This window comes from Myxocyprinus asiaticus, chromosome 22, assembly GCF_019703515.2.
Source record: "Myxocyprinus asiaticus isolate MX2 ecotype Aquarium Trade chromosome 22, UBuf_Myxa_2, whole genome shotgun sequence".
Taxonomy (NCBI): domain Eukaryota; kingdom Metazoa; phylum Chordata; class Actinopteri; order Cypriniformes; family Catostomidae; genus Myxocyprinus; species Myxocyprinus asiaticus.
In genome coordinates, this window is record NC_059365.1 from 11,031,621 (window position 1) to 11,047,795 (window position 16,175).

The window sequence follows — 16,175 nt, forward strand, 5'->3', positions numbered from 1 at the left end:
CCCTGGATCAACGGCCGAAACCTCTGCAGGGCGAGCAGAATTGCCAGCAACTCGAGGCAGTTGATGTGACTGTGCATGCTCGTTCGTGAGGCATGCCATCAATGAGACTGAGTCCAACTCCAAGCCAAGAAAAGAGATGCTCTGAACCGGGAGGAGCTTGCTCTTTCCCCAGTTGACCCGAAGCCCTAGTCGGCTGAGGTGCGAGAGCACCAGGTCCCTGTGTGCACACAACACATCTCGAGAGTGAGCTAGGATTAGCCAATCGTCGAGATAGTTGAGGATGCGAATGCCCACTTACCTTAACGGGGCAAGGGCTGCCTCTGCGACCTTCGTGAAGACACGAGGGGACAAGGACAGGCCGAAAGGGAGGACCTTGTACTGATATGCCTGACCCTCGAATGCAAACCTCAGGAAGGGTCTGTGTCGAGGTAGAATCGAGACGTGGAAGTACGCATCCTTCAGGTCTACCGCCGCAAACCAATCTTGATGCTGGACACTCGTTAGAATGCGTTTTTACGTCAGCATCTTGAACGGGAGACTGTGTAAAGCCTGGTTCAGTACTCACAGGTCCAAGATTGGCCGCAACCCACCGCCTTTCTTCGGTACAATGAAGTAGGGGCTGTAAAACCCTTTCTTCATCTCGGCCGGAGGGACAGGCTCTATCGCACCCTTCCGAAGGAGGGTAGCAATCTCCGCGCGCAATGTAGCGGCGTTCTCGCCCTTCACCGAGATGAAGTGGATGCCGCTGAACCTGGGCGGGCGCCTGGCGAACTGAATCACGTAGCTGAGTCAGACGGTCCGGACCAGCCATCACAACGGGTTGGAAAGCGCAAGCCACGCGTCCAAGCTCTGGGCAAGGGGGACCAAGGGGAAAATCTTGTCGGACGTACCGGGGCCTCGTGACGGGGTGGAGCTTGAGGTGCCACGCCGTGTCGTGGCCGTGCTGAGTTCAGAGACAACGAAGCACTTACCTGGCTCCTTGTGACCACCCCCGGAACAGCCTGGGACGGGGGAGGAAGAGGCCTGTCCTCGTGACCCATGGAGACCGTCACATTGGGGGCGGATTTGTGCCACAGCTGGGCGTGCAGGGGCGGGGAGACCGCCGCTGGAGCGCCAAACCTGCCAAAATGGAATGGTGGACTGTGGTCGTGATGACGGCCGTACACACCGGGTATGTGACCTAGGGAACAAGGAAACCGCTCTTTTGCTGAACTCTTGGGTACCGCAGCCACTTGGGCATGTGGCAAAATTAAATGAAAAGGCAACAAAAGATTCTCCTCGCGGCCCTCCACCGAAAATTGGAGTGGTCTGCTTACCAGCTCCAGAGCAGCGGGTTTCGTTGTCCCTGGGTCGCCTGTCTCAGGAGCGCTTCGAAGCCTTTCGCTACGACGTCGGTCACCGAGCGCAGCTCCTGCATCAATCCCAGGGCGGAACTACCCTTTTGCAGTTCCTTTAGCGCCTTGGCTTGGTGGACTTGCAGGAGAGCCATGGTGTGCAGGGCAGAGACGGCTTGTCCAGCAGCACTGTAGGCTTTGGCCGTCAGGGACGACGTAAACCTACAGGCCTTGGATGGGAGCTTTGGGCGCCCGTGCCAGGTGGCGGCGCTTTGCGGGCATTGGTGCACTGTGAGCACCTCATCCACCGGGGGAATCGCCGAACAGCCCCTGGCCACCCCACCATCGAGGGTTTGAGGGCGGGGGAGCTGAAAGATCGGGACCGGGCAGTAAAAGGTGCCTCCCACGACCTTGTCATCTCCTCATGCACTTCCGGGAAGAAAGGAACTGGGGCGGGGCGTGGCTGTGAGCTGCTGCCCGGGAAAGCATGTCTGTCATCTCTGCATCAGCCTGTGACTGGGTGACCGTACCCGAGGGGGGGAGCCCAGCTGAGGCTTCCGCGTCCGACTGGACGAGCCCGCTCTCCAATGCTGTGCTCGAGAGCTCATCACCTTCGTGGTCTCCGAGCAAGAGGTCGAACTCGCCGTGAGACGAGCCGGCGGACTCATCCGGAAGCCCGATCAGGGCAGACGAGCGTGCTGGGGAATGGGAGGTCCGTGGGGGGATACCCGGCGGAGGTGGTCCCATTGGGGTCCCCAAATCGCCCCCAGTGCTAGCCGCGCTGGCCTCATACCCGTAGGTAGAAGGACCGAGGCTGGGAGCCACTGGGGTGGTTTGCTTTCTTACGAAGGCAAGCCGTGACCGCAACGTTGCCATGGTCATTTTCTCGCAATGAGTACATGATCCATCCACGAACGCTGTCTCCACATGGGTAGTGTCCAGACACGAAAGACAGCGATCGTGACCATCAGAAGGCAAGAGATAACGACCGCAACCAGGAATAACACACAAACGGAAAGGCATCTTTAAAAAGACGCATCTTTAAAAAGACGTTCCGTGTGTTGCTAACATCTGTTTTGCAGGTGTGCGATTGGTAACAAAGATGAGCATTAACCATGTTAAGCACACCTGTCTCTCTAAACAGGTTATATTGTCATGTAATGTGGTCACTTTGACTCGTTGATGCAGAGTTCTTGATTTCCACACAGTTACCACAAGTTTCCAAGTTTGAAGTCTGTCTTCAAGTGGCAGTGTACTTTTCCAAGTAGGAAGTTGGAAATTCTGACTTTCCGAATGGAATGCTGCATTAAAGCTTGTGCACCATCCTTATTAAACAATAATTTGCCTCTAAATTTAGTGTTAGTAATTGGTTAGGTTTAGGGATAAGGGTTAGGATTATGTTTTGTTCTAGGAACAACAAAAGATTCAGAAACATTCAGAAAAAACTTTGCAAAATCATGGTGACCACATACCTCCAATCAGTACCTGCCTAATATGTTCCAGAAGAATGACAGGGTGCTCAAATTTCATTCTGTTTTAGAAAGAGGAAGCTTTTATTGCAAATGCACGTATGAAATCTGCCTTTCAGTATCCCCATCCTTTCAGCTCAGAACTCTATTAGGAGTGCTGTGTAGCCTCTGCTGATTGGCGCTAATGTATTACTGCTGATTAAACTGACAAACTTTCCTCCAGACGCTCTTTATGGATAGTGTTTTATGTTCAGGGCCATGTTCCTGCCATTATGACAAAATGGCTTCTTCTGATACTGCTGGGGGGGGGGGATAGATCACTGATGATAGGGAGGCCAGGCCTTTTGTGTCTGGGTGAGCTTGTCAGAATTAATCTGTCTGCTGTGAGAGGCATGTGACACTGAAACACATGTTTTAACCTTGTTGTATTGCTTCAAGAGAAATACAGCAGCTCTATTACAAGTTATAGACTAGACATGTCTCCCTCTATGCCTCTCTTTCTTTATCTCTGTGGCTTCAACATAAATTGATTTTTTTGCACTAAGCATTTTTGCTAAAACTTTATCATATGTTTGAATTTAATCAAACAGAAATTGTGAATGTAAATGACTAGCAAATCAAACATATAGGGCATATGGAGAAAAACAAGCTGGTGATTTGTTCCGTAAGGGTAATATTGGATGGTATCTTGATACTGAAATGCATAGCTTGCAGCAAAACCGTTCTGTTTGCATTGATATTAGTGTATGAATCTACACGAAACATTTGAAGAACATTTCCAGATCATATTTCACTGCAAAATCAAAATAAATAAATAATATTATTTTAGACCATTTAGACTTTTTTAAAATTTTGACCATATTTTCATGACATACAGTACATACTAATTTCCTCACAAATGTCAGTACTGTAAAACAAATCTCAATCTAATCAGGGCCGTAATCACCATAGACATTGAGGGGGACATGTCCCCCCCCAATATTCATAATGGTGATCTACTGATATGGGTTTTTCCATGGTTGATTATAAAATTATTATATTTGGTCCCTCACAATCCTGAAAATATGGTTAGATCCTTGATTCGAATTATTGTAATGTGAAAAAAAGTGATGATCTAGGCTATTAATTAAATAGTAAAATATTTATACATCATAGTAGTATTTGTTGTAATGGCTTAAATGCTGAATAAAAAAAAAATTGTATTACATGATTGTTTTTTACTGTAATACAGTAATGAGAAACACCATTGAGAATAATGGGAATTACTAACAAACTAAGTAAAGTGTTCACATACAATACAGTCATGTGAGTTCAGGAGGGTATGTGCTTAATTGTCATTAAAGTAGTAATACATAGCAAAAAATCTTAATGGTTCTTTAAGCCAAATATAAATTGTTATATAGTTTTTCTTTTGATGAAAAGAAAGAAATAAGAAATAATTGGGATGAAATATGACCATTTCCTTGCCTGGCGAGCGTAGAATTTGCACAGGATACACCTAGTCTAACTTGAATTTAGAGTGCTGAATTTTATTTTGGGGTCATTTTAATATAAAAATTAGAGCTGTCAAAATCTAGTCTGTCAAAATCAAGTCTTAACAATTTTTTATATCTGTATTTATGGTTTATTTGATAGGGACAGATACAATATACATAGATAAACTGAGAACAGCTATCCAATGCAAGTATCATAGTGTTTATAGCGAATGCTAATTTGCAACACCCGTCCCTAGAAGGACTTTTATGAGACTACAAAGTTAAAACAGTAAGGTAAAAAGAAAATAAACTGAGTACAGCAAGATACCATAAAGCTAAATAAAAACTGAATATAACAAAAAACAAAAAGGCACACATTTAAAGTATTTGTCTGCAAGCGTGTTTCATGTGGAGTTCAAAATGGCGCTTGACGCTGATGCCCTGACGCAAATCATGAATGATTGCTGTAACACAGTGGATAGCAAGAGTCTGCTGGCTGATTAAAAGCCTGTTCCGGACAAGCTTTTGTGCGGTAGCAATGGATTCCAATGCCGCGATTCATACAGAGTCCAACAAAATCGTCCTCCAACAATCCAAAGGTTTTTTTTACAGAGAATGTTCCAATTTTGTTTTTCCTTTCGGAATGCTATGAAAACTGACTGACCAATGAGATAAGAGATTTTTGTCAGTCACTGCAGCTGCTCAATCAATAATCAACTAGCAAACATTTTCTTTTATATTATTTTGAATATATGCATCCTATTTTATACTAAACTGTTCTTAATGTACATTATTCCATGTGTATTTATATCACTGTACCTTGTGTTATATTATCCAGGCATTATAAGAAGAAAAGTTGGGTTCTGGAGTCCGTTTGGAAGATACTCGTAGATAAATACATGTGCAAATATAATTAGGACATATATTTATGCAACAGTGCTCTTTACTCATCTCACTCGCATAAAAACATAGATTTTATACTCCTCAAAATGCATTAACATCATGGAAGGAACATAATGAAACAGTTATGCCGAATTAGGTAAATAAATGCTTTAACGCCATTCAGTGTATTAATCTCTAACAGCTGAATGGTTCGGACAGGAGACTAGTATGACAACAGCACAGCAATATCGCAAACCTAGTGTACAGGGGTGAAATAGTTTTTCAAATCATGTTTTTATGGACCCTCTGTGAATAGGCTTTCCGTCACAGATTTGGTGTGAACAGGCCTTAATATTATGGAGGATGAGAGTTTAAGAGATTTAATGCCCATTGCAATGAATTTGCAACCTATGTGGGGACTAGTTCTTTCAATTAATCTAACTCCCACTTTTAGACTTTGGGAAACGTTTTATGTTACTTGAATTGGTGCTATTTTAGTGCATTTCTATCTTTATACTGTGGAAGGCTTTGTTTTGAAAATGTAAATTTAGCATTATATTGTTTCATATTGTTTTTTGTTTTCTTTCTAAAGATGGAAATAAATGCATTTTGTCAGGAAAAGAAGAATATTTATAGTCAAATTTCAGCACTTTCAAAATCTGCAATTAATCGCGATTAACTATGAAAAATTATGCAGTTAATCGCAATTAAACATTTTAATTGACAGACAGCATTAATAAAATTACATTTTATTAAATTGTTTTATAAAGCCAAGGGTAGAGGGCAACCCATTTGGATTTCAGAAAGTAAATAATTAAATAAATAAGAAATAATTCAGATGAAATACAGTATAACCTGGACATGTTTTTCGTGAGATTCATAATGAGCATAATGTGTTAAAATGTATGGTTGTTTTTATAAGCTTATTGTAAGTTTTTATAATAGTTTCAAGGTTTGAAAGGCTGTTTATGGATGCCACATGAACAGCCTCTGTAATTGCTTATTTGAAACAGACAAACAGGCTGTTCTTTGGACTGGATAATTATGTTTCTCAGAGTTTTTATTATAAAACTTAGCAATTGACTTGAGCTTCACAGTAATGTGCTTAATTCTCCTTGAACGCTTTGCAGGAATCACGACTGTGCTGACTATGACCACCATAAACACACACTTGAGAGAGACCCTTCCCAAGATCCCCTATGTGAAAGCCATAGACATGTACCTGATGGGCTGCTTTGTCTTTGTTTTCCTCGCCCTGCTGGAGTACGCCTTCGTCAATTATATCTTCTTCGGCAGAGGCCCTCAGCGGCAGAAGAAGGCGGCGGAAAAAGCCGCCACGGCGAACAATGAGAAACTCAGACCAGACCCCAACAAGGTACAGCCGAGCTGACAGCACACCCACATGCCGTGCATCATTAGGGTTTGTTGACCAAAGGCCTCTGGTCAGTAGGTGGTCAGTTCTTTGAGGTAATATGTTGTGACTTCTATCAGTGTCCTTTCAGGGTCAGTGGTCTTTGGGGATTGTTAAACCACTAGATATGTAGCTGTATGTTTTAATTTTTTTTTCCACGGGCAGAAGCTTGTTTCATCAACCACAATCTAATGGGCTTTTACCCTCAGAAACATGTTTTATTTTTTGTGATGAAATTACCAGAAGATTGGTGCAGACTTTTGTTTGCTGTAAACAGACTCGCTCGCTCTTTCCGGGCGGGCTGTGTCCGAGCTCATGGCTGGCAGGGCCTCTGGGGCTTTCCTTCTAATCTTATTGAAAGAATTCTCTCTCTCTCTATAATAGTGCTGCAGCCCTCTGTAACAGTGCTGATTTTGTATGCTTGCAGTGGTTGGTGGGAAGTGTAGTTCAGAGAGACGATACTCTCTATGCCAGAATGAAACAGAGGGAAATTGACGGTTATGACTCGATGTGGGATCCGATCTTTACGGAGGATGCAGCATTAGGACTAGGCGATCAAAGACTTAAGGTACTGAATATCTGACCAGAAGTCAAAAAATTTAATGGTTCTGCATCGATAACCAATCAGAAATAAATATACCCAAGCTATTTAAGCTATTTATTTTTTATTATTATTTGTTTGGATGAGTTTCTGTTCTTCCTTTTAGAATAATGGTGGTAGCATCATCATTTTCCACCATTAAGTTGTCCTGCCCTTTTTTGAGTTACCATTTGCACGTCAGCCTTTTTCCCAGATGACCATTTCCTTTTTGACCACTGAGCATAGAGTGTTAAACCAAGGCTAACTTGAATTTATAGTACTTACTAACTTATTTATAATTTAGGGGCCATTTTAACATAAAATAGATTTTATAAAATCATTATGGTTGCAAGGACTGCTTCTGTAAAATTTTGTGTAGCTAAGTGTAGTGTAAGTGTAGATATTTGGACACCTATGTTACACTTAAAAATGAATAAATGACATTGCATTAGATAACAAAAAATCTAAACAAGTGACATTCATTTCAAAGACAGAGAGCAAAAGGACTCTTTTTTATTTGCAAAAAAATTAATAATAATAATCACAAAAAGACACTTATTAGATTTTAAATGATGCCACTTGCTTTGATAATCTGTTAAATAATATAATGACAGACATTTTATTTTAGTGTTACCTAAGTGTCCAAATTATTTTGGTGGCCACTATATATGATATGATATAAAGCAAATGAGATTCACTTCACTGATTACTGCAATGAAGTGAAAACTCTACATCTGAATATTACTGAATAACCTACAGAACACTTTTGTTAATCTGCTGAGCTGCAAGGTTGATGCCAATAATGTCAAAATGGACAAATATAGTCTGTATAATCAGGCTGACTGATATATTGGGCCAAGCCCAAGCCAATGGCGACATATGTTGCTTTGCTAGCATTAGCAATTAGCAAACAGCATTAGCGATAGCATGTTTTCGCAAATTGAAAAAACAGGATACTCAAAAGGCTACTTCTGGTGATTAGTAAGTGGCTAATTGCTTACAATTGAACTTTAAAATTAACACAAGTAAAATCATTTTAAATATTTAGTAGAGCATTTTTAGTAGGGTTAATATCATGGAAAGAGAAAGCTTTCCTTCCCGCCCCGGCCTTTCCTTATCTCCATGTCTGCAACCTGATTCCTCACTGTTGATCTAGACTTTTGCCTTCATGTTTTTGCCTTTTTAATTTGCATTTATTTGGCAGATTATATATATGCAGATAAAATTTTAACCATGATATGGTTGAAATTTGGAATTAACTATGGATTTGCCTGAAAAAGCTTTGCTCCACAGCTTACTATGAGTGCAGTGTAACTTTCACTAATGATTCATTTACTCTTTTGTATTTTTGCCAACTATAGTTGTGCTGCATTCATAATAGTATTAAAGGAATAGTCCACTATTTTTCAACATCTAGTTCATGGTATCTATCATTGTAGCCATATATGGAAAAACAGTATTTGTCTGTGGTCTGTGATTCAAAAAGAAATTCATTTAGTAAAGGTGGTTTCCAATTGCATCATTAAGAGGCTTGAAAGATTAATTGAAATCATCAGTTTATAGTCCATGTATGTTAGTTTTGAGGTCATGTGTATGCTAGTGTACAACTTTTTGTAAATATGCACATTTAAAATTTACAGTCTTTCTCTTCCAGGAAAACTGGCTAAAAATATTGACGACTCATCTTGCACTCACTCAATTTGTCCAGTCAGATGCTCTCTAGAAGAAAAACATCCACTCCCCTAATACTTTTAAAGTAGCAAATCACTTTCATGACTGTGACGAAAACAAATGCCTATTGGCTATTTAAAAAAAGGGGTACAGTTTCAATAGGAAATGTGTCAACAAGAAAGAAAACTGAGCTTGTTAAGCAGTCTTTAAAATGTCTTCAGACTTCATACTTACTTATCCTCACAGATCTCAGAAAAATGCTGGTTAAAATTGGAATTTGCAATTATGAAGGCTCATTAGCATGACTTACATTATAGTGTTGCCACACAATTATGAGACATAATTAGACCTGATCGAACAATGTGCTTTCTTTCTACAGATGACCCCCGATGATATCCGACTGACCACAGTGGAGATGAAGAATGAAATGGGACCGTCCGATCTGTCCAGGGGTCTTGGTGACCCGCGCAGCACCATGCTAGCCTATGACAGCTCCACCCTTCAGTACCGCCGGGCGGCGATGGCTCGGCAAAACTACGGCCACAGTGCCCTGGAGCGCCACGCCACCCAGAAGAAAAGTAGGCTCAGGAGACGGGCTTCCCAGCTTAAGGTGAACATCCCTGACCTGTCTGATGTCAACTCCATCGACAAATGGTCGAGAATGATCTTCCCCACCGTGTTTTCCTTTTTCAACGTAGTTTACTGGCTTTACTACGTCCATTAAACCAATGAAAAGAGAGGGATGGACTCGAAAATAAACAACAAAGAAAATTTAAAAAGAAAATAAACAGTACACCCTTTTTTGCTGATTTATTTAAAATATTTAGAGGAAAGACTAAGGCAAGACTGTGTCAAAGGGAAAAAATATCAGGATGGACATTTTCTGTTCTAAGAACATAAGCATTGAGGAAAACATCAACATCAGAGGAACTGGAGAAAAAAGGCTTGTTCCAGCAATTCAATATATCACTTATATTTGTTATATGTAGATTACTCTGTGGATCAAATATTTATGCTTGTATTTGCATATATTTTAAGGAAATTTTTTATTTATTTATTTTTTTGCTTAGTATATGTTTGCTTCGTAGCCAGCTGCATCCGAGAAAGCTTTACAAATGATTTTAAAAGGAGTCAAAAGAGTCTGTCTTGACAGTCTATTTTATTATAGTTAAGCTGTATATCAGATATCTTTTAAAAGCATGCTTTGGTTTGTTTTATTTATCTCTTGCAGAGAGCTGGAGCACAATGCATTTTAATTTGACAATTTACTTGTTCTTCTGTTCTTTGAAATGAGTTTGCAGAACGCAATGCAAAGGCACTGTCAGGAAGCCATACAGGGTATTTTCACAGGTATTTTCACAGCAGGTCCTTTTTAATATTGTTTTTTTTTTATGTTGGGCCAAAAGAAACTCAGCCCTGTTAACACAGAGGTTTTATCTGATGCAGGGAATTTAATGGAAATATTAAATGACAAAGGACTTATGACATGGCAAATGGCAAGGACGGATGGACATGGACCATTACCCAGGTGGTTGGACAAACTGTTCTCTCTGGCTGTGTCAGAAGTACTTGGGTCGTGTAAATCTCTACACTACACAAACTTTGTGTGGTGAGCACAGCTATGGGGAAAAATGGCGGTTTAACATCTCTCAAGTGTTTTCCACACGTAGGTGTATTGGACCGCAACAATGAAAGACGCAATATATCTGTAATACATTAACACTATCGATAGATATAAGTTGAAAACTAGTAGCTGATATTACATCATGGTAAAAAAAAAAAATTGAAACATTTTTGATTCAATAGTTATAATATCAGATGTTAATGATATGGTTCATTATTTAAACGTATTTTTTGGTGTATTAGATTTCTTAATGTTGAAGACTTTGGTTGAAAAAAAATCTTTCTTCTGAAAATTTGGGCAGATGATCAGAATGTTTTTAAAAGGCCTCAAAGTGCACTAGTTGAATTTAAGCAAGAAATGAATCATTTACGATGAAATTTATTGTATCACACCAAAATGTGATGGGATCTGGAAAATACAATCAAGGCATCCATCAGGCAATTTTGTATAAAATCTTGTAAATTATAATGATATTTCATAATGACTTGTAAATATATATATTGTGTAATGACTGTCAACAATAATGAAAATGTATCTAAATTAAATTATTAAAGCTTAACAAAGCTTATATTACTTATAAGATTATCTTACATAATTTTCCTTATAGTTTTGTTTTTAAACTGTCAGCCTCAGTCAGAAAGGCTTGACTGTTTATAGTTTAAAGGAATATTCCGAGTTCAATACAAGTTAAGCTCAATCGACAGCATTTGTGGCATAATATTGATTACTACAAAAATTTAATTTGACTTGTCCCTACTTTTCTTTAAAAAAAGCAAAAATGGAGGTTACAGTGAGGCACTTACAATGGACGTGAATGAGGCCAATCCGTAAACGTTAAAATACTGTTTCAAAAGTATAGCCACAAGACGTAAACTATATGCATGTTAACATGATTTTAGTGTGATAAAATTGCTTACTAACCTTTTCTGTGTAATTTATACCCAATTTTACAACTTTGTTGCCATGGAGATTAGGGGTGTAAAAAAATATCGTATCGTATTGTATCGTACGATACGACGCTCACGATTCAATAACATATGTATCGTACGATACATAAACAAACACATTACAGTGTAATTAAAACGAAAGACTTAAAACCAAGCACCGCAACACTGACAGCTGCGAAACAATCTTCTCTGCAGTGAGGGGGCGCTGAGCACTCACAGAAAAAACAGAGCAACATATCTTTAGTACATAGGCAAGAAGATCAATGGCAAAAGGCAAGTAGATTGTAGCGTTACAGCTTGTCGAATTTGCCAAACAACAGCGTCATGTCCTGGCACCACAGTACATCAAACATGTTGTTTTATTTATGCCGACATCACCGCGCAACTTGGTGGATTTGCGAGGCAGAAACAGCAGCAGCAAAGTTGCATTTAACATCCAGCCTCTCCCTGATGCCACGGAGCATGACACTGAGCAAGACACTCATAAGTAACAAAAACAAGCTTATTCAAATATCTGACAACATGAGAAACCCGCGATTACATGACACATTATTCTCGGCTTTTGATATTGAAAAGCGGATATTAGCACAACACTTGCGCACATGTTATATGCCGGTAAATACGCTGGTAATGTTTACATGCAAAGTGAAACCGGGAGAAGAGGCCAAAAAAATTCAGTGTGCCAATTGATATTTGCTCAATCCGCTGAATAATACTGGATTATGTACATATATCGTAAAACCAGAGGTCAGGTTCTTCTCAAGTTTTTTTTTTTTTTTTTTACCACTAAATAATATTGAAAGAAGTTTTTTCCTTGCTGCAGTCACTTTAGCTTGATCACTGGGGGCTTTCTGACATTAAGGCATGATTTTCTATAAAGCTGCTTTGAAACAACAAATATATGTGTATTGTGAAAAGTGCTATACAAATACAAATGACTTGAGTGTAGACAAACACATTTTTCTCAAGAAAAACATGAAATTTTGAGTTCACATGAGTTTTTCTCATTATATTAAAACAAAATAAATGCAATGCTATTGTTTTAGTTACTTAGCTCTGCTTTTTGTTGCCAATGTCAGACATTTATGATTTAAAAGACATTGATGTTGAATCCTTGAATGAGCTTGAGCGAAACACTTGTGGGCGCTGTTTTAATTTTTTTTTATCGTATCGTGAGGCTTTGTATTGTATCATATTGTGAAATATGTGTATCATTACATGCTTGATTGACGATGTAATGTCATCAAACCCCAAAACCCTAAAATTACTATAAAAATGACAATTTAAACAACTTTACAGCTCAAATAATACACCAGATTATTATTATTCTTTTAACAGAAGAATGTAATGTAAGTGCTTTTATAAAATAATAAGCTTCACATTTTTGCCTTTAAACCCTCTAAAAATTGGCCCCATTCACTTCCATTGTAAGTGTTTCACTGTAACTTTGATTTTTGCTTTTGTTAAAGAAAAGGAATATTCCTTTAACTTTTTGGTTATGTTTGGAATGGAATACTGCCTTACTACTTACTGAATACTATACACCACTGTCTACTTTATTTTATTTTTTAATAGTAAGTGAAACAGCTGACACGTTGTCATATGACCTCATCTTATTGCATGTTAGTGGCGTCTAGTTATTTACTTGGAAATAATTTTGCATTTTTAGTAAAAAACATTTGTAAAAATGTGTTAACTTTTGCCAGTCCGGTCAAATAACGAGTAAAAAAAGACATGTTAAAAATCGTTAATACATCATTTGTTACACTGGAATGCAAGTCTAATTTGAGCACATTGCAGGATACATTATTCCGTGCAGTGGGTATTCTTTGCATACAGAAAATTCACAGAGTGACACTGTGCACAGTATAAATGCTATATTCTGCAAAAATAGTATTGTCTTAGTATGCTATCCCGAACATAGCCACTCATTAGATTTAGCTCAGAACGATATTGAATTTGTACTCGCTCATGTTCTGCGTTTAATCCCATTGTAGGCCAGTTGGGACGTGTACATGATTATATTGCACACAGTTCATTATCTCCTGTTTTGAATTTGGATTCTGCCAACACTGCATAAGACTAATATATCTTTATGGTTCCCTGGAAAATGATGAGCACTTTAATACCTTTAGAAGATTTTCAATAGCTTTTCAATGTGCATTGACATGTTATGATTACATTACCATAAATAAATGTGAGCTACACTCAGAGGAGAGGAGGAGGAGGTTAAGATGGTGTTGTTCTCGCCAGGTGAGTGAGAGACTTGGATGTTGTGGTTGCCTTGTGACTGACTGGGTGCCATGGAATGCATAATGGATGAAAAGGCAACACTTCCGCTGCACTGATAGACAGAAAGGAGGAAAAAGGCCGTTCTTATGGGCGCTGGAGTTTGCCACAGGGGACATTAAGGCAGAAAGGCATGAACGTTTCAGTGCACTCTGGACTGTAATAGAATGGCCCTGTAGGCCAAAGGAGCTGCAAAATGAAAGCTGGGTAGAAATAGAGATCCGTTTTTCACTTCCAGAGCCCTTTTAGTGACTCACACATAAGAACGTATGGTCTGATTCACATGCACTTCACCACGGGTAATACCTGTTTATGAAATGGCATCACTGTGGATTGATTATGGGTTCAATGTTTTACAGAGTGGAATTTTTATAGATTCTTTGATAAGAAAGTTACAGTTCACCCTAAAATGAACATTCTGTTATCATTTACCCACTGTCATGTCATTCCATACTCGTATGACTTTCTTTCTTCTGTGGAACACAAAATGAGATGTTTTGAAGAATCTCCAAGTTGAATTGAGTAACCTGCAAGTGCAAATTACATCTGAGAGATGCAGCAGAGGTGAAGATTTTTCATTTCTTTTGTGAGGCAGAGCTAAATACAATGATGCACAAATTTGGAGTTTAGATGTTAAAATGTGTAGATTTCTTTCTTGAGGGCCTTAAGAAAATGACTTCTAAAGAGAAGTGATCTGAGGTGACAAAGTCTTTTCTAGTTTATTTGTTAACTCCAAAGAACTAAATTCCTCCCATTATTACTGGCCCTGAAGCTTACTATGTTAAAGAATTCCACCTGCACAAAGCCACGCAGCTATGTTCAGTGTCAAGGTCAGTTGCCATGGAGATTTCTCTGCCAGGAAGTGAAAGTTGCATGTTCACCTCTGGAGCTGGCAGTTAGTGTGACGGGAGCTGCTTTAATTAAATAGTAAAAGTCTGGATACTGGCCAGCGAGTGGCAAGACTGTCAAGTCCAGGGCTGGCACCATTACAGACTGTATTAAATTAACTGAGACTTCAGCACACTGGTGTAACTGCAGCATACTCTCTGTACTCCCTATACTGAGGTGAAGAACCCAGACTCCTGTGGGCCACTGTTCTACACTCAAATTATTTTAAGATTCATGCATTTCAATTTCATAACAAAAGTCTATCAAATTGAATTGAGTAATCTTAAATAAAACAAACCCTGAATATTTTAATTGTATTATATAAATTACACAATTCAATTTTATGGACTTTTAAGAAATTAAAATGCATAAATCTGAAAAATAGGCTAAAATATTTTGAGTGTGATGACCTGTTGTCATCCACCCAAAAAAATTATAATAATAATTTCACAAATGATATCTCTGTAACGATGGTGTCTAGGAGTGGAAGAGATGCAGGAGTGGAATCTTTAAATCCTTTCATTATAAACACTGGAGTGGAACAAACGATAGCACGAACTTCACTAAATAAAAGGAAACACTTTATCATAAACAATGCAACACTTCAAGGACTGACAAATGAAGAAAACTAGAGGGTATTTATACACAGAAAACTAATAAGGGAATGGAAGGCAGGTGAGGATGACGATGAACAGATGGAAGTGATTAGGGCAGTGAATTCTGGGAAACGTAGTGCAGGGGAAAACTTCATAATAATAGTCCTTGAAGAAAATGAGGGACACACACACACACACACACACACACACACACACACACACACTCTAAAGGGGGGCTCTTGGCACCCAACGACGGATGAGGGTAGGATGACACAGAAGATGAAGGATCCAAGGAGGATGATCAGGAGGCCTGGGAGGCTGCCACAGGGCAGGGACTGGGTCAGGAGGCCTGGTAGGCGGCCACAGGGCAGGGACTGGGTCAGGAGGCCTGGGAGGCGGCCACAGGGTAGGGACTGGGTCAGGAGGCAGAACCGCTGGAGGAGACTCTGGGGAAGCGGGCGGAGCCGCAGAAGAGTCTGAGGGCGGAGCCAAGGGAGGCTCGAGGGGCTGAGACATGGAATGTGGAGTTATGAGAGGATCGAGGGAAGAGTCAGTGGAAGGCTCGGGGCTGAGAGCCATGGAAGGGAGCACAGGTAGAGACTTGGGAACGACCTCCATGGTTGTGAGCATGGGCAGAGACTGGGGAGAAGGTGTCCTTTTCCCCTTCCTTCTCCTCCTCTTGCGGCCAGCAGAGAGCATGGTTACGGGGACGGTTGAGGCTACAGGCACTGGCTCTGGGACGGTCAAGACTACTGGCTCTGGCTCGTTGACCCTGGCAGGCACGGGCACTGGCTCGTTGACCCTGACAGGCACGGGCACTGGCTCGTTGACCCTGACAGGCACGGGCACTGGCTCGTTGACCCTGGCAGGCACGGGCACTGGCTCTTTGACCCTGGCAGGCACGGGCACTGGCTCGTTGACCCAGGCAGGCACGGGCACTGGCTCGTTGACCCAGGCAGGCACGGGCACTGGCTCGTTGACCCAAGGCAGGCACGGGCACTGGCTCGTT

At 40.4% G+C, this 16,175-nt stretch overlaps 1 protein-coding gene across 2 annotated transcripts in view; it reads left to right on the forward strand.

Moving 5' to 3' along the window:
- Positions 1-10,654, forward strand: part of gabrb2a (gamma-aminobutyric acid type A receptor subunit beta2a) — a 65,471-nt gene extending 54,817 nt beyond the window's left edge. Inside the window, exons 8-10 of one of the 2 annotated variants that reach the window (XM_051650186.1) lie at positions 6,291-6,535; positions 6,999-7,139; positions 9,202-10,654. In XM_051650186.1, the coding sequence (XP_051506146.1) occupies positions 6,291-6,535; positions 6,999-7,139; positions 9,202-9,546 (731 nt within the window). In that variant the 3' untranslated portion in view covers positions 9,547-10,654. The remainder of the gene's footprint in view (positions 1-6,290; positions 6,536-6,998; positions 7,140-9,201) is intronic. The other variant, XM_051650187.1, reaches the window with a different exon arrangement.
- Positions 10,655-16,175: the final 5,521 nt, after the last annotated feature.